Source organism: Salvelinus namaycush, chromosome 21 (assembly GCF_016432855.1).
Source record: "Salvelinus namaycush isolate Seneca chromosome 21, SaNama_1.0, whole genome shotgun sequence".
Taxonomy (NCBI): domain Eukaryota; kingdom Metazoa; phylum Chordata; class Actinopteri; order Salmoniformes; family Salmonidae; genus Salvelinus; species Salvelinus namaycush.
Window position 1 is genome coordinate 27,943,637 of NC_052327.1, and position 19,732 is coordinate 27,963,368.

At 38.6% G+C, this 19,732-nt stretch overlaps 1 protein-coding gene across 1 annotated transcript; it reads left to right on the forward strand.

Moving 5' to 3' along the window:
• The first annotated feature begins 10,806 nt into the window (after window positions 1-10,806).
• On the forward strand, window positions 10,807-16,362 carry LOC120065840 (arrestin domain-containing protein 4-like). Its single transcript, XM_039016888.1, has 8 exons — window positions 10,807-11,092; window positions 13,326-13,395; window positions 13,588-13,735; window positions 14,068-14,170; window positions 14,315-14,571; window positions 14,784-14,946; window positions 15,123-15,277; window positions 15,395-16,362. Exons 1-8 carry the CDS (start codon window positions 10,807-10,809, stop codon window positions 15,419-15,421), a joined length of 1,209 nt encoding a protein of 402 aa, XP_038872816.1. The 3' UTR covers window positions 15,422-16,362.
• Window positions 16,363-19,732: the final 3,370 nt, after the last annotated feature.

Here is a 19,732-nt window from a genome sequence, read left to right on the forward strand (position 1 = left end):
TAGCCGAGGAAAACAAGAGGAAAATATGCAGGCTGGTGACAGATCAAAATAGCCATTTGCATTGCCCTGTGATATTTTCTATTTCATTCCACCAGCAGCAGCCCAAAGAGTGCATGGGAAGTATTTGGTAATGGCATAATTACAAAATCACATGCAACGAACGGTGTAGCAGGCAGGCTATTGTAGCAGGCTTGGTTATGCAAATTAGCATTGTTGTTTCTGATCAAAATAACTGATATTTCAACATGATTTGACATTTAGATTTATTTTATTATACTTAGATGTAGTTCATGCTCAGTGCATAACACTTATTATATCTGTAAAATATTTCTAAAATATATATATTTTTAAATATTGTATTACATATTACATAAGTATTGCATATGTATTGTAAAACAGATGTCTCACACTTAAATGTGGCATTTGACAATAGTACAACTATTTTTAAAACCTTATTATTTTAAGTTCATAGAGTAAACCTTTGAGGGCCAGCGTAATAAATTATTTGTGAGGGAAAAGGCATGATGCATCTTTTAACATGTGCAGTCATTTCAGAGTGCAAAACCTACAAATGTCATGTCCCCTTAAGATCAAAAGTAATTGGTCCGGCTGCACAACAAGGCACAGGGGTAACTAGGCAGTTTGCCATTGTAACAGACTCAAATGACATACTGTGTAGCATGACCATGAGCTAATAGACCCCATCACACTGGGGAAACCACAGTTCTACTGTGTCTTTTCTCATCTACGTTAACTACAGCGCCACAGTCTTTCTTGGCTCAAAAATACATCCATCTGTGGTTTCTGCAGATGGACTCACCCACGGCACACATTAACAACTCTAGCAGTGCAGTTTTTTTGTATCTCTTTTAATTTAAGGTAAGATTCAATTCATTTCTTATTTACAATTCATTTTCAAAACTACAAATGGGACTATTATATGTCTGTGCTATATCCATTCATATATCTGGTCACATCACTGTTAGATTAACTGCCGACGCTATAAAAATGATATCCCGATATAAATATATCCTCAAGAAATGTGGGAATGAACAGAACAAGGTTCAGTGGGGCCTGAAAGAGGTGGAGTTAGTTCTGGGTGCTGTTTGGGGTTGTGTGCGCCAGTATTCTAGGCTAGAATGACAGAGGGAGCATGGAGGCCAGCATGAGGGCAGAGAGGCGAGAGGGGGGTGAGAGGGGGATAGGGAGTTGGCTCAGGGAGCAGTGACCAGGCACTGTGGCGCCTCTCAGCACACAGGAGGGGGGTCACTAGGAGGGAAGCAGGTGTTGTGCTCTCAGTCTCCCTCTACCGCCACATCATGTCTGCAGCGCAACCCAGCACACCCCCCAGACATCAGATGTCAACTCTGATGAGTGTGTGGATCAAATAGCATTACACAAAGAATTTAAGTTTTGGGCGAGAGCAAAATTAGTTTTGCATCAAGACCTGAGCACAATGTAAAAATTGAACTGTAAAAAGGCATCAAGCAAAAACGTTTTTTAAGGTTCTCAAAGAGCAACATGATGTACCAAGCATGCTGACAGGAAGAGATGGAATGAAAACTTTCCTGTTTCAACCAAGAAAACACAGGAACAAAAATAGCGTCTCTAACGTCAGACTACTTGAGTCAGGAACACATTTGCCAATGTAGGGCAAGCTGTCCAGTCCAAAACACTTCTTAAACTACAGTAATAAACAAAATGAGTTTGTCATGGGAAATGGAGCAATAGCTAATGCAACAATTGTGTTCAAAGCCAGAGTGTTTCCCAATAGGTAAACTGTATAATGCACTACAGAAAACACATTATCAAGCCTTATTAAAATCACCTTGAAAAATTCAGCTTTGAATCTCTGCAGTGACTCTACAGTGAAACTATTTGGAGGTGAATTTGACGCCAGATCATAAAGGAACAGTCTCCCATCATGTTGTAAGTGGGTTACAGGACTGTACGTGACCCAGACAGAGGTCTCACCCCCAGGGTCAAGGGCCAGTCAGGCATGAGGTGCCAACTGAGCGCCTCTGATTTGACTCCCAGTTAGTTGGCCTGAGCCTAGCCCCTTAGCTTATCCTCAACCCCCACCCTGCATACTCACCCCACTGAGGCAGGAAGGGCTCTGGAGAGGGACCTCAGGGTCCACAGTCACATGACTGGGGAAAGGACATACTCAGCTGCTACAGTATGCTCAAATTGTACTGCTCACCCTTTGTCAATGCAGTGTGTGTGAGTGTGCATGCGTGTTTACAGTATGTGGGTGTGTACAGTAGGCATACTTACGTTTAGACTAAATCATTACTCGTTGTGGTACTGTGGTCTGCATCATACTTTTTTTAATCAATGTTTAGTTTCAAGGCAATAACCCCACGCTACATACTGCATCATGTGGCCTCCATGAATGAAGACGTATTATTCCATGACAGAGGCATGCCCCTCAGTCTTGTAAAGATGGACTCACATTAATGTGACAGGTTACTGGAGTGAGGCCTGCTGTGATAGATTAACTGGATGTACTGTACTCTCTACCTTGGCTGTTACAGGGAAGAAAAAAAGGATTCCACTAGGATTCTTGTGACAATTTGTTCAAACAATAATTGGGTTGTCCATGGTTTGTCCTTGACGCAAAAAAATTACTGACACATCAACACTTATTAGCCCTTGAGAGTGATATTTCCTTTTGCTTTAGAATTTTTATGGAGGTTTCAGAAGGGCAGTAACAAGAGTACCTCTGTATGGCATTTTTATGTTTCCATGGATACTGTCAGGAGACAGTTAAAAAAGCAATTACGTGTGAAGAGAGGTAGGAATTCATCCCTTTTGTCAGGATTTCCTAACAGCTGTAATAACACAGCCATCGTAACGCTAATGTAAAATAACGGAATATGTCTGTCAAATAAGATGGAAAACAGATCATCTCTTACTGTCCAGGGACAATACCTTCTCTGTTTTATGGACAGAAGACATATCTAATCAGATAACCATGCATCAAACCACAATCAGCCTATATGATTTTTAAAAGAAGAGGGAACAGACAAAATGCAATAAGATTGGTATAGTATAGCGCAGCCATCTCCTCTGATACCATATAGTCCATGCAAACAAAGACATGGTAAAAGCACCTTTTCCTGACTGGGTGGATCCTAGAGGTGAGGAATGATGCTGCAGGCACATGCAAAGCCCGACCCAGGCCTTGACCTGGGAGTTGGCCCCCTCTTTAACTTTACCCGTCTCACATGAACTCAGAAACTGAGTGACAGACATATTAAAAAGTTATACTAAACAAAAATATGAATTCAACATGCAACAATTTCAACAATTTTACTGAGTTACAGTAAATCAGTCATTTGAAATAAATTCATTAGGCCCTAATCTATGGATTTCACATGACTGGGCAGGGGCGCAGCCATGGGTGTGCCTGGGAGGAGATAGGCCCACCCACTGGGGAGCCAGGCCCAGCCAATCACAATAATTTTTTCCCCCCACAAAAGGGCTTTATTACAGACAGAAAACCTCAGTTTCACCAGCTCTCCAGGTGGCTGGTTTCAGACGATCACGCAGGTGAAGAAGCCAGATGTGGAGGACCTGGGCTGGCGTGGTTACACGCGGTCTGCGGTTTTGAGGCCGGTTGAACATATGGCCAAATTCTCTAAAATGACATTGGTAGAGAAATTAACATTTAATTCTCTGGCAACAGCTCTGGTGGACAGTCTCAGCATGATTATTTCACGCTCCCTCAAAACTTGAGACATCTGTGGCATTTTGTTGTGTGACAAAACTGCACATTTTAGAGTGGACATGTATTGTCCCCAGCACAAGACGCACCTGTGTAATGATCATGCTGTTTAATCAGCTTCTTGATATGCCACACCTGTCAGGTGGATGGATTATCTTGGCAAAGGAGAAATGCTCACTAACAGGGAAGTAAACAAATTTCTGCAAAAAATGTTAGCCAAATAATCTTTTTGTGTGTGGAACATTTCTGGGATTAACACATGGAACATTTCTGGGATCAACACTTTACATGTTGATTTTATATTTTTGTTCAGCGTAAGTGTGGGATTGGAACATGGTGAGAAAACCGATCCAACCTCCAGCCAACATAGATATGGCATTGAGATGAAGAGATATGAGTCACTCATGACCTGAGAGTAAGAAAGAATGTTAAGTGTGAGGGTTAGTAGCTGTGAGCTGTGCCTGCTGGACCTTCTTGCCTGAGTCCTATGATCACTGATCAACAACGCAGCTCTTGGTTTTTACACAGTTACTATTGTCGTGTCCAAAAATATGTTCCATTTCAAATTCTAGCTTGGTAGCAGTGTCAATGCATCCGGCACTTTGCACTGTAAGAACACTTTCTCACATTGTTAGATACATGTTTTTGGTTATTCATGATTCCAGTATACAAAATATTGTTTCAAGAACAAATGCACCCTTTCTTCTGTAAAGTTTTCATGTGGAAGGATTTTAGCAATACATATTTTATTTCTGTCTTGAACTGTCACAGATGTAGCTACACTGCACAATTTAGAGATATTGCTTATGATTCATGTTTAAAGCTGTGTGTATTCTACTGTACCTTTTGAAAAGACATGGCATATCAGGTTATGTCTAATAGAAAGTATATAAAACAGAATGGATTAAACAGATAAGGGAGCACTCAGCCTGGTGAGGTCTTGTGTAGACGGACTGTCTGCCTGCATGCCTGGCATGCTCAACTTTTGATACCGTTGAGTAAACCACATGTTTGTTTTTGTCTGTTTACTTAGCAAAACACTATTATTTTGAGGTGTATATGGGCTGCTGATTGAAATATACCTCACAATAACACAACCGGCAGGAACATCAACCTGACATGGCGTGTGCCTCTCCCTGTATGGGGACATAAAAGGTCCTATTCACTGCTATTAAAAGGCTTTGGTGAAAAGAGGGGCCATGGAAGCAACCTGACAGAAATTTATTTCAAAGCAGAGGAGAAAACATGTCAGGAATATAGCCATGTAATGACAATCTAACTGTTATTTTGATCTCTCTTTAAAACTTTTCATTGAAAAAGGTATCTTTTGAAATCCATGAATGTATCATTCTTTATATATAATTTGTCATCTTAAATAACCGCAGCAGCTAAAATACATTTTCAGCTTTTAACGCGTATGACTTTTCACATTTACATGTTCTATCGCACATTTACATCTTCTAGCACAATCATGAAAGTAAACTGGGAGCTGATAACAAACCATCTCAGTGCCCCCCCCCCCCCCCCCCCCCCCCTCCACTCCCTCCACCCCTTAGTAAGAAAGTTTGTGGGGGATATTAGAACGCCTTCCTAATTAATTCCACTGCCCTATGTGACCATTAGACAATTTGTAATCCAGATGGGAACATCTTTATTGATCTTGGGAATGCTTCAGTAGACTCCCAATGCTTATCTCAGCATAAAATGCATATCTTGTGACGAGCCACGGTTTAATTAGATGACAATCACTGTTAACAATGCACAGCCAACATCACCAAATTTGCACATCGGTTCTGGCAGTGACATTTCAGCACCCCAGCAGGGACAACTCACATCCTTGGTTTACTCTTTCCTTGTTAGGCTTTAATATTTATTACATTTACAATATGACAATTGACAATATATACCAGTTTAAAAAGCAGGTAAACACATCAAAGCATTTCATTAATATTAAATTCATTTGAGAGAACATTGTAATTCAGAGCTCTACTCATAAGCCTACTTGCTAACCTTCAGTCATGTAACCTTCAGATATCCCTTTCAGCTAATATCACCTTAATTGCCACCCTGCAATAGTTATACAACTCAACTACCACTAGAGGGCAGTGCATATCATTTCAGTAAAACACAATATAAACCGCAGTACATCTACAGTATTTTAGTGAGAAAAACGTACAGTTAATATCTTTGACCATATTGTTTCTTTTTTTTAAGAAAGAAAAATAAATACTGACAAAAATAAGACACACTGATTATTGGCATGTTGTTATCATCTCAAATGTATAGGGAGTTCACTGGCAGCTTACTATACCTCTCATCAACAATCTAGTCTGCAATGAATGTGTACAAACATCCAACCATACACAAAAGACAGATAGGAGTTTCTCTACATTACAATACAACTAGAACTGTACAATGAAGCATGGAGAATGTTTGGCCCTCAACAGCTAACATTTAATAAAGCACATCATGAACAAAACATTGTAAAGTCCCTATATTTTTTGGAAGGGGCATAGGTGGAGGCCAGGGGCTAATGGCAATGAAGGATTTGTCAGTCATCCCTACATTAAATAATCCTTGGCTCTCCATTTTCTGCTGTTTGTTTATATTAACCTTTGGTTGAACCCACTTTAGAGGCAGCCTTTGTGCCAGAAAGTTCAGTGAACATTCAGCACAGTACCGGAGAGCATGTCATCTCGAATCTATTAGCCCACAGGGGAGTTTGTAGCATCCAGCAGTCTGTGTGCCACATTACACACACACACACACACACACACACACACACATACACACAAGGACGTAATCTGCTAACTTGTACATGTTCCATACTGATGGCGCATGTAACTGAGATTATTGCATTCAATAACCTGGTTTTGACCTTCCTTTTCATTCATGCCGAATAATCTCATCATACCATGCACTATATGACACTATTTTAAATCCCTTTTCTTCTCTGCCTTGTAGTAGGTTTCTATCCAAGCATCGCTACCTTTCAACTACGCATTTTAGCCTTATAAGATTCAATGCATTGGCCATAAAAGAACAGTGAATAGAGATTGTACTAGCCTAGAGACAGAATGGCACATAGCATGGTAGTGATAGAATGACATATTGCTACTATTCTGTAATACTACTCCTGTAGGAGAGGACCTAGGCTCACTAGTACATTTTCCTTTTTCCTTTTAAGGCTTCTTAGAATAATAGCCTGATTCTGAGTTTACTTTAGGCAATACTTTTATAGTAACAAAAACATAAATCATGCTTCAATGTATCATCTACAAACTACATAATCTATTAATGTAATACAGGCTAGTACTGTAGTAATATAATAGTACATTACATTATATATCTTTATTGTAGATGAACCTATATGGATTTGCAGATTTAGGCCTTATTTACTTTTATAGTAACAAAAAAGTATTGCACAAGCTTAATTGGCAGTAGGCTATACTACACATATATTTAGAACGTACATGCAATAATTTTACACCATAACAGAATATAAAATGAATCACTTAAGGATTTCTTGTTTCTTCCTCCTCTCCATCATCTCTTATCTATGGAAACATTTATTATTGGGAGTGAGAGTAGCACTGACTGTCCACATGGATAATACAACATAACATAGAGCTCACCAGCTTATATTCATAAAAAACAGAAATGTCCATCTCTTTTCAGCCATTCCTATGGGGGAAATGAATGGGGAAAGATTGTGATTTTGGGATAAACACCGAAAACAAGGGGACATTTTTCACACCACTTCGAAACAGTCATTTTCGTAGCAGGTTAGGCGAACATTTTCGCTAACCCTAACACTTTTCCTAACCTTAACCTCAGTCTCCTAACCTGCTAGGTTAATTATCCTAACCTGCTGCATAAGTTATCCTAACCTGCTGCATAAATTATCCTACCCTGCTGCGAAAAGCAAGTACTTAGGAGATCTTATACATTTTGTTCTATGAAATAATCAGTCAGCTTTATGTGCTTGTTTTGATTACATAAATGCTTCAAAATCCACAAAAAGTGACATTAGCTGATGAAGATTATCTTATAGAACAAAATGTTTAAGATCTCCTAAGCCTGTGTTTACCACAGACCTTATTTTCAGTGTTTATCCAAAAAAAACTTTTATTTCCCCATAGGCTTTGGCCAAGTTAACGGGCGAGTTTGAATGGTAAGCCAAAAGTAGACGGAAGTCGACAAGCAAAGTTGGGGGAGGTACATATGCGCCGACAGCAAGTCGGACAACTGCTGTTTCTAGGAAACGCGACAATGGCACACATGCATTTCACCATTGTTGTTGCAGATTAAGTGGATGCTATCGAGATTCCAATTCTCCTACACAAAGCTGAACATGATCAAAATGGTCCAAGGAATTAATATCCTGATAAGGAAATTGGATACAGGCCCAAGCTCTTTCTAGCATTCACAAGACTTGTTTTGTATTTTTGTGATGTTTTTCTCAAAATATAACCAGGTAGTGAGTTCATGGGCTACTAGAATGAGAACATAGGTGTTTTTGCAGCATATGGGATATTCTCTGTTGTTTCCCATTACATCATGCCACTATTATTTTTGATCGTGCAAAATGGAATTGTAACAGAAGTGATTAAATAGAGTCCACAAAGATTCTTACTGTATGGTAATTTATTGCATGTCAGCATCACTACAGCCTGGATTGTATTTATTTAATGCTCAACCTTTATGCTGCTTTTGTCAGTAAGCATGTAAAGAACAGAATTTGATTCAATCACAGGAAGGGCAAAACACTCACTGTACAGAAAAGGATTAGATTATACATGTACATCAGTTCACATAAATTACTGAGTAAACAACATGCCAAGCAATATGCCAAGCAGTCAAATGCACTTGATATTTACCCCGAGTCTGGGGTACATGCTCAGATTAAGCCTTTAACATTGCCAGTGTAGAACTCCCCTACAATAACCCATGTGTAGCCTACAATATGTATTCAATTTTATTCACACTTGATAGACAATCAACAAATGTGAATTTGTTTGGTTGACAACAATATTACAAACAAGACAAATTTTAGGCTATAACATTGGACACAGCATTACAACAACATCTAGATAAATACATGATCTATACTGTCACAAGTAGGATATTTCACATATTTATTTTAGAAATATGGATCACATGTAGGTCTATGTAATTAGATTGTAAGGATAAAGATGAATTTAAGCTCTAAATAGTCATCCATCCAAAACAATAAACATGCATTGATAATAACCAATGTTAGTTGGCGACATTAAGCATTTTTGAGAATGTAGTGCCTTTTTCTTACAAAGAAACTGGTTGTCTCCCACAATGCCTTGGTTCCGACTTCAAGTTGCAGTTGGTGAGGAGGAACTGCAGAAATTTCCAGTTGATTACAGTCAAAAGTTCATGGCCTTTGATCACATGGTTGTTGTAAAGGTCATGCAGTTGACATATAGTCACAGAGTTTCTAAACACAGAGGTGCAAAATCACGAGACTTCCAGGAACACTTGTGAAACAGACCAAGAAGACTAGGGGTTTGAAAAGTCTATGAGAGAAGTGAAAAATGTTTCCTTAGTTGTACATTTTTATTAAATCTAAAGGCACAACCTAAAATCAAGCCAATGTCTTCAGTAGTTATTACTCCAACAACATGAAAGGGACAAAATTACACATTTTTGTCAAAGACAACTTTATATTGAAGGAGAGTCTTTGATTTGAGGACTTGCACATGCACAATTCAGACCATTAGACCAGATGACGTTTCTGCCCATGAATTTAGCTGCCAACGTTGCCATGACACCGCCTACACGTGTGAATGGGTATTTCTATTGGAGAAGCACACTGGCGGCTGGTAGGAGGAGCTATAAGAAGTCGGGCTCATTGTAATGGCTGGAATTAAATAAATGGAATGCATCAAACATATGGAAACCATGTTTTTCACTGAACTCCATCAATTCCAATTCCAGCCATTATAATGAGCTCTTCCTCCTATAGCTCCTCCCACCAGCTTCCACTGGAGCAGTTTCTGCCCATCATACTGTACTGTCTCTGATGTAGTTGCAAGTCGGACAATTGGTATACCCACAATGCAACACACGCGCGAAGCCTGCTAAAATCGGACAGTATTCTGCATTGCAGTCATGTTGTCAACAAGGCAGCGTGATGCGTCATTCAGAAACATACAACATCTCTTTTCCATAAAATATATCTTCGAATGTTCAAACTTGTTTTCCGTTTTTATCAAAAGCAATCACTTTTGCATATGTGAAAACAGAGTATCCTAAACATTACGCCACGTGCATAACCTACCTCACTTTTTTTGTGACTCAGGATGAAGCCCGATTCCAAAACCAATGCAATCACTTGTCACCCGTTGTAAACTACGCCCACCTTGGCGCTAAAGACAGAATCGAAACTCCTCATGACTCAACTGTTCACGCGGACTGGCTTGTCCCCCATTGGACCAATGTAATGTATCATGCGTGTTGGTAAATATCGCACTTTCTTGGCTGTGTACAGTCCGTCATCACAGTGAAAGTTCTGTCCAATGGTAGAGCCTACACGTTCCAAAGTCAAACCCAATTATTGCGTATACTTGGGTGTAATCATTAGTCCAAAACGAGAGTTTCTATTGGAGAAATTCAGGCAGGTCCCTCCCCGTTTCATTCTGTTTGCTTCCGTTTAAGAATGTTTTGCAACAGAATTCGGGTAATGAATACGCCCCTGAGCTCTCTGGGTGTAGCTAAATCCTTCGCTCTGCAACCCCGCTTTCTCTGGACAGCGTGGGAAATTGGCCCAATTACTGTAATGTAAAACAATGATCATGTCAATTGTGTTTGACCTATTCTATTGAATGTTTCTCATGAAATGTGTTACTAGCTGGTCCATTGCCAAATTCGAGCTTGACGTTCCCATATCGAATCCCAGGACAACAGGTAAATTAAGATGTTCATATTTCTAGTCTAGTCGATAGGCAATCTATTCTAGTGAGAAAGTTAGAGCTTCTGATCATCATCATTATAGGCTTATGTATAAAACCACCTGTCTCCTTTTACATAAGTAACATCCAACGATGGCTGACAAAGTGAAGGTATTCTGTATCATGTTCAACAATGAAGACAAGCGTGAATACAGTGCTGGTGAAGTGCTATCTGGACACGTTGTGGTCGAGGTGTCTACAGGTGTGTCGGTACAAATCAAAGCTGTCAAAATATCGACCAGAGGATGTGCCCAGGTCTGTTGGGGTGAAGGGACTCGACAAGCATCATCACCGAGCAGTGCTGCTATAGCAAACACATCATCTCATTATGAGCGGGTGGAATACTTCTGCATATCTCAAACTCTCAAAGAAACACCAGGTACTGATCTGATTTTGCAACCTGGTCTCAGAGCATTTTGTATTATTCCTTACGTAAATTTCAGACACTCCATTTAGTGTGTGTGATATGTTGTGTTTCGTATGGTATGTATTAATTTGTGGATGTCCATAATCAATTTTGTATGATATGTTAAGAATTTGCTAAACGTATAATATGTCATGAATTCCAATTTGCTGCGGCTAACGTTAGTTAGGTGGCTAACGTTAGCTAGGCTGGGGGTTAGGGTTAGGTTAAATGGGAAGGGTTAGCTAAAAGGATTGAGGTTAGGGGAAGGGTTAGCTAGCATGCTAAGTAGTTGTAAGTAGCTAAAAAAGTAGTAAGTTGTTAAAAAGTTGCTAAATTTGCCTGATGAAATTCGAACACGCAACCTTTGGGTTGCTAGACGTTCGCTAGTCTTTAAAATTGTGTTTTATTTTACATTGGATAAAAGTAGAGACTCAGAGCTACAAAATGGTATATTATACACTGCAGTTGAGCAACAATGAGAACGTAATTCTGCTTTGAAAGTTGATGAAATTGTAACCCCAGTTTCTTTTTTTTTCTTTTTTGTTGAGAAAATGGCCCTGACATGTTTTTGGTACACCTACTGGAGAGCTCTTCTTTGTCTACACCTATTCAGCATCATTCACACCCTCTTAAGGCTTAGCCCCACCCATCTCTTTACAATAAAGAAAAACTCCAAGTAAAAATACACTTTATCTAGTATCTTGACCTATATCCTAATCTGACTTGAAAGTGTCCAGATAAAAATACTGTATGAATATTTTATAATTATTAGATTACTCTTACCCAGACACTTATCTAAATGTATGGGTCATGTGAAATAAATGCTATAACCCCCTCCCCACACACACACACATCTAGCTAAGTGGATGGGTCACTATTGTCTGGACATGTCCATGAAATACAATAGATGGCCATAATTACCCCCAGACACACCTGGCTAACTTGATGGTTCATGTAATCATTCTCTTGCAAAGTGGTATTTTGTTTAGACATGTAGCTAGCTAGCTAAACATTTTACCGTAATCCCAACCCATAGCTACAGTACAAACGGATTGTCATAGCTAGCCACTATGCATGAAATGCTGGAGTATGAATCTGCAGGTAGCTAAATGCTAACCAACTAGGTGCAATGTTAGCTAGCTAGCTAACATTAGGCTATAACTAGCAATGCGAATGGATTTCTGAGATACAATTAATATTATTACACAGATCATACACATAAATGTATCTAGCGAGCCAGCAAACAAATGTTTGCTAACTAGCGAACAGTAAGCTTTAACTTAAAATGAAAACAACTTTCTGACAAAATTAGAAACGTATAATATCTGAAAATGTAGCAAGACTCTTACCCGTATACATGGATGAATGCTTCACAGCAGCGTCTCTTTTCCATTAGGTTTGTAGCTTGCTACAGCTTGTTGTGTTGAGTAACTCTGGTTCACACTGACCTTGTGCAGAAAAGAAGTCCATCAAAACTTTTTCCCACTGAACTTTGTTTATAGCGCCTGCTAAATTCTGGGCAGCAATGTTGTTGAGAGCAGTAGCAACACTTTTGCAGATCTCTATGGCTAACGTTATATCTTTTTTAAAAAGCAGCGGTAGCAAGGATTATCTACACATACTGACCAGCTCATGTTATAGACAGAAACATGCTACATGGCAGACCAATCCGAACTCATCTGTCGGCATGTCCACACTGTCCATTATCTCAGCCAATCATGCTAGCAGAAAGGTTCCTGTCTTTTTCCGTGGCTAAACCAACTAGGCTCGTAATTTTACAACTGTTTTTGTATTTACAGATGGCATACTAGTTTGTTAATAAGGCATATGAAAGCTAACATGCTAAGTAGTTGCAAAGAACAAAAAATAGTAAGTAGATGAAAAGTTGCTAAGCTGCTAAAGTTGTCCATGATGAGATTCGAACACGCAACCTTTGAGTTGCTAGACGTTCGCGTTATACAGCTACCCATCCAACCATCCATCCATCCACCCTCCTTACATTACTATGTTATATCTAGTCTATGAGACCAGGCTGGATTTTGATGTAACAAAGAATTTTATCAGGGCTGTAATGTACACTACCTTTAGGAAGTTATGGAATCGCTAGACCTTTAGCAGGTCCTATGCTTTCCAGTCAGTGATTATAATAAAATTGTTGTAAAATGTTGATTACTATATTTATTGACTGAATTGTCTTTTGTTTCAGATGGTGAGGAATTCATCAGTCTTGATGAAGGGCATTATGAGTTCCCCTTTCATGTGGAGCTCACTCAAACGTGAGTGAAAACTTTTCAGACTGAATAGGAAATGATGCAATCAAAGCTTGATTTGCCTCATGATGATGTCTGGCTACTGTACTAACTGCAACAGCTAATGGAGACGTTCCATTGTATACTTTTCAGCATGCCTGAATTAATTTGGCTTTTTTGTCAAATGAATAATGAGTGACGTTCCATAATGTCTTCCAGGCCCCTTGTTACCTCTTTCAAGGGGAAGTATGGGAGTGTTTGCTATGAGGTGACAGCTGTATTACAGAGGCCCTTGAATCAAGATCAAACTGTCAACAGAGAATTCTCTGTTATCAGCCATGTTGATGTCAATTCCCCATGGTTACTGGTGAGTGATAAGTCTTCAAAATAGATTGCAATGCCACGTCAGTTTTTGTGTGTTTTGTATGTTTTGTCCTACTGTATGTTTTTAACCATTTTGTGAGTTGGATTGAAAGGATGGGCAGTTTGGTTTTCATACATAAAACACATTTGCTCTCAACCATCTTGTTGTCTATTAAAACATAGATGACACTTTTAGATTTTCAAGTCTGTGACTGTGGGAACTGCTTTTAAATGTTGTTGGTGTATCAGACAGTAACCACAAAACATTTAGCAAAATGTTAAGTGAAAGTAGCATTCTTGGAAATCTCCCTTGACTCATTTGTTATTATTTTGCAGTCCTCTGTGTCTACAAACAACAACAAGATGATTGGCTGTTGGATTTTTACCTCAGGCCCCATCTCTCTGAATGTCAATATCAACAGAAGGGGCTACTGTAATGGTAAAAAATGTTTCTAAAGTTTGTTTTTCATCATTCATGTTATAATGAATGAAGATGTGTTATGTCTCTAATAATAACAGTTAAATTATAGTGCAATGTCCTCAAGATTCATTTTTTCCCTCAAGATTCATTTCTTCGTTCTAGGAGAGTCAATCCCCATCTATGCTGTGATTGAGAACTGTTCTTCTCGACTCATCGTACCTAAAGCAGCTATCTACCAAATCCAGACCTTCATGGCAAATGGCAAAACAAAAAGTCATACAAAGTTGGTTGCCAGTGTGAGGGGTAACCACATTCCATCAGGCTGCACAGACACCTGGAATGGAAAAACACTGAAGATTCCACTTGTCTCTGCCTCAATTCTCAACTCCTCAGTCATCAGAGTGGAATACTCCCTGGCAGTGAGTGCCCTTTTCTATGGATACTTTGTTACTCTAATCTATTAAATTGTTAAAGTGTGGTAAATAATGCCGTTGTGTTGTTATATCATCTGCATGGTTTTTCCCTTGATGTGTGTATGCTACAGTAAGTAATAGGTACATAAGGTGTGTTCAACTAAGACAGCATTCAGATGGTATAATGTATGCCTGCTTATTTCCTTTCCTATGTGGAGGTCATGGCACAGATACCAGGTGCTAAGAAACTCAAGGTGGAGCTTCCCATTGTGATTGGCAGTATACCATACAATGGCCTTGACAGCAGAAGCTCCAGCTTGAGCAGTCACTTCAGCATGGACATGAGCTGGCTCGCACTGGCGCTTCCTGAAGTGCCTGAAGGTAAGGAGAGGCCTTACAAAATTGCTCTCACACAAACACACACATATGAACATATATGAACTCCCATTCATTGTCATGGTCTAACATCATGTATTTGTGTTGAAGCTTTCACCAACACAGTTTTGAGTAGATACAAAGTTGATTCTGACGTTGTTTACCTTCTGGTTAATCCCCAGCCCCCCCTAACTATGCGGATGTGGTGTCTGAGGAAGAGTTTGAACTGCACAGCCCCTCTTACACTCAGTCCGAGGAGTTGGAGAGACAGCTTGGTGGACCAGCCTTTGCTTACATCCAGGAGTTCAGGTTCCAGCCTCCACCGCTGTACTCTGAGGTGAGTTCTCACATTTGGTGTCTCACATTGTTAACTAAACATTTGACTTATTCTGAGTAGTACTTTAGGCTAAATGTTACTTTTCTGCTTTCTAACAACGGTCTTCATTCATAACAGGTTGATTCCCACCCAGTCCATAGCTAGGCTAAATGTTAAGCCTCTACATCATCTGTTAAAGAACCAAAGTGATGCTTTCAAATTGCAATGTTGCACAATATTTATATTGTGGTGGAAAGAGTGTAATATAGAGTGATCAAGTCTTGAACTAATTAAACTTTGGATTCAAAAGCAGATTAACAGTATTTTTTGAATGATTATATACTAGGCTGTGTTGAGAAATGGAGCCTACTCTTTACATGACTGTTATTAGAAAGGGAATTACTGCACAGCACATTGTTGTAGCAGGTGGGTGCAACATAATACAAGATAAGGTGTGTTATCTGCTGTATATAATGTAAAGCACTTTGAGAGCTACTGAAACAGGTTTTGTTGTTGAAATCTACAATAGATTTATTCCTGTATGTAGTGAATCCTTTCCTGTTCAGGGTGTATAATATAACATGTGCATTCTTTTTGATACATTAACTAACAATACATGTTCAGGGTGTATAATATAACATGTGCATTCTTTTTGATACATTAACTAACAATACATGTTCAGGGTGTATAATATAACATGTGCATTCTTTTTGATACATTAACTAACAATACATGTTCAGGGTGTATAATATAACATGGGCATTCTTTTTGATACATTAACTAACAATACATGTTCAGGGTGTATAATATAACATTGGCATTCTTTTTGATACATTGTAACTAAAAAGTTGAAAATGTCTGAACAGAAACTGTATTATGCTTTGATAGTTCGTGGATATTTTGACCTTGGAGTTGTTCCTTCTCAGAATATATTGCCTTATCTGAAATGTAACTGATGTTGAGTTTTGTGAGAATTGTGAGTGCCTAGGGAAAACCTTGGATCATGCAGTGTTGTGAATGTTTATCAGGTACAGACGTATGTATGTTAGTTATCATGTTGCTATTTACCAGTTTATCTATTGAAATGTATACTTTTGCAGGATGAATACAAAGACATATTACCATACTACTGTATGTTTTACATTGTATCAGAATGGCATGTTGCTATTCCATACATCAGTCAATCTGAACCCAGTGGGTTTCTGTTAAACTTGTATTTTTGTAATTTTACAAAATGTTTGAATAAAATCATTTGACAATGCTTATATTGTTCACTTTTACTTCTTCCTCTATCAAAAACACAACGTTTGATGTTTAACTTATATATCAATATATAAATAAAAAAAAAATATATATATAAAATATATATAAACACAACATGTAAAGTGTTGGTCCCATGTTTCTTGGCTGAAATAAAAAATATCCCTGAAATGTTCCATATGAACAAAAAGCTTAATTCTCTCAAATGTTGTGCACACAGTTGTTCACATCCCTTTAAGTGAGCATTTATCCTTTGCCAAAATAATCAATCCACCTGACAATTGTGGCATATCAATAAGCTGATTAAACAGCATGATCATTACACAGGTGCGTCTTGTGCTGGGGACAATAAAAGGCCACTTTGAAATGTGCAGTTTTGTCATACAACACAATGTCACAGATGTCTCAAGTTTTGAGTGAGCGTACAATTGGCATGCTGACTGCAGGAATGTCCACCAGAGCTGTTGCCAGAGAATTGAACGTTCATTTCTCTTCCATGAACTCTAACTCAGTAACATCTTTTAAATTGTTGGATGTTGCATTTATATTTTTGTTCAGTTTAGTTGTAGTAATCAACTACTCAGAGAGTATTTAAGAAGTTGGTGGGGTTACTAAGGTCAAGTTTAGGAACAATAATAATCAACGTTAGATTCTCTACCAACTCGCCAAATAACAATACACTCCCAACTTTCCAAATGAGACTTCTCTCCTATTTATGTCTCAGGACTTAAATACCTTGTCTGTCAGGGTGGTTCCCCATTATCTAATGTAGGAGTCCTGCCACTTCCATTGTTGATTGTCTTACACATCTGTGATCTAAAGATGTTACTTGAGGTGGACAAATGTTCATTCCATTAAAATACAAAATGGAAACATGTTTATTTTGCCTTATGTGTGGAGGTCAAAAGTCTAAACTTGAAATGGCCTGTTTTTATAGTCAAAGGAGATATCTTGTGTTGGCTTATTTCTTTTTTGAGTAACAGTGAATGTGCAATATTTATAAGGGCTTTGCATTATTTAGGATGTGGCCATTGCCTGGCCAGCTGTTACCTTCTGAAATGCGTCATACTGTAGGAATATAAAAATGGTCAAGAAAAAATGACAAGCAACAGAGAATACCTAACCAATCAAAAAATTGTGTAAATGGAAATGATAATTTTACAAAGTCCATGAAAAGAATTTGCTGATTTCTCATACAGTATATTGTACATTGCGTAGTGATGCGTGAACACATTTGTGAGACTGCTTTATTTAGTTTAATCTAACGCTTCAAGCATGCTGTGAACATGGTATGAGCATTTTGGAGTGTTACAGTATGTGAGGTTTGAACATCACTCTAAAAACTGTCTGTAATATTTCCCTCATATCTGTGCTGGAGGCTAAACATTGTAAGCCTGGCACCACTGGCACTTTGTATTCATGGAGAGCCCATCAGGATGTGACAGCTTAGTTTATGGTCCAATGGGGATCTAATAAAGCAGTGGTTACCTTCACAAACCAGACCGTCGGATTCTTATCCACTGTCACCCTCCCTGACAGCAGAAATCAGTTAAACCACACCCTTGCTCAGAATTCTGAATGAAGACAACAGACTGTGTCAGTCATTATGTGGTCAATGTACCATATACTATCCTTCACCGTTAGTCAACACCCTCCACAGAAAGCACTGCATGTATGACTATGTGCTGCATGTATGACTATGTACTGCATGAATATGTACTCATTGATGCTTCTTCTATAGATGTTGTTGATCTGCTTGGCTCTTCATGGTAACACATTACAGTTTAAGAGTCAAAGGACTACAGGGTTATGCACAGCACATAAATGTAATGGTGCATCAAAAGACACTCAATTAGCTTTATGTAGCTCCAGTTTACAATTGAAAGCACAATAGTAAAATGCCAGAGTTAACATAATAGAGTACCTAAGGGAGCCAGTGGCATGATATTAGTGCACTTAACTAACAAACCCAGAACAAAAACATATTTGCCATCTGATGTGTGTCGGAAGACCTTGGTTTAGAGAAGCACAGTGATAGGAGTAGCCAGCACATACTTTGTTGTTGTGTTGCATATGGATTGAACAAGTCTGCCATCTACTGGTCTGTAGACCAAGGACATATTTTCACCGTTTCTAAACTAAAGTGTAACCCTTAACTGCAGATTTTGAGTAAATACTTGAAGACCATATTCTTTCAAAACAGATAATTTTATTGTATAGAGCACTTATGATTTACTTAAGATATTTGTCAACAATGTATGATTTGATGATACAGTACATTATATTGATAGTTCCTTTATGCAGTATAAAGTATGAACCTTGTTCTCAACTTCATATTAAAATGTCTTGTTTCAGGTGTTCAGATTTAATCAATCTGTTTGGTTCATTTTGTGGAAAGACCCCTCTTTCTTTGTGAATATTTCTGTTCCTCAGACATCTGTGGCTGCATTAACTGTCTGCATGGTCTGAGCTACTACCAGAAAACACTTGGAGCTATTTGGAATATTTCCACCCTGCCACTTTCTCACTGCAAGCTAAAACTGAAATATGTGACTTAATCCTATCCCCCATAAAGCCAAAACTTGTTAGGATTATTCCTGTAAATCCCCTCTCAGGATTGAGGGGGAAACTCATTAGTGGAAGTTCATCCTTGTGGGAGAAGCCATTTTCATCCTCATTAAATACATTTGTGTGTCTTCCTTTATCAAACTGCCCCGTTTCCCATAAAAAAAACAGGCTGCTTAACCTGAGCCAGCTGTCTAACTGTAATGGCTAACCCCAAGCATACACCCCTGGCGTTTCTCTATAATTGATCATATTCAAACAGTAATTTCCCTCTCTTTATTTCCTGAGGCCTGTTCATGTTAATATGGTACCAACTGCCTAAATATCCACACTCTGGGACACCACAGATTTATCATATTTCACCTTTTATAACTAGCATTAAGATTCATATGGGTGGAAAAGTGGAGAAGTGCACTTGTCTTGGCATATCATCACACTTAATATCCACCCTCCTAGGCTAGCGGAAATAATTATGAGAACTCAGAGAACTGTTTATGCATTTTCAGGTAAAAAGGTAAGAAAGGTGTTGTAAACTCAACCAAATGGAATAACTGACATACAGGCCACGTGAATAAACCTTCTTTAGTTAGATAAGGTAAACTATAGTTCAGAAACGTTCAAATCATATCCAGACATTCTTCACAGAGTCGC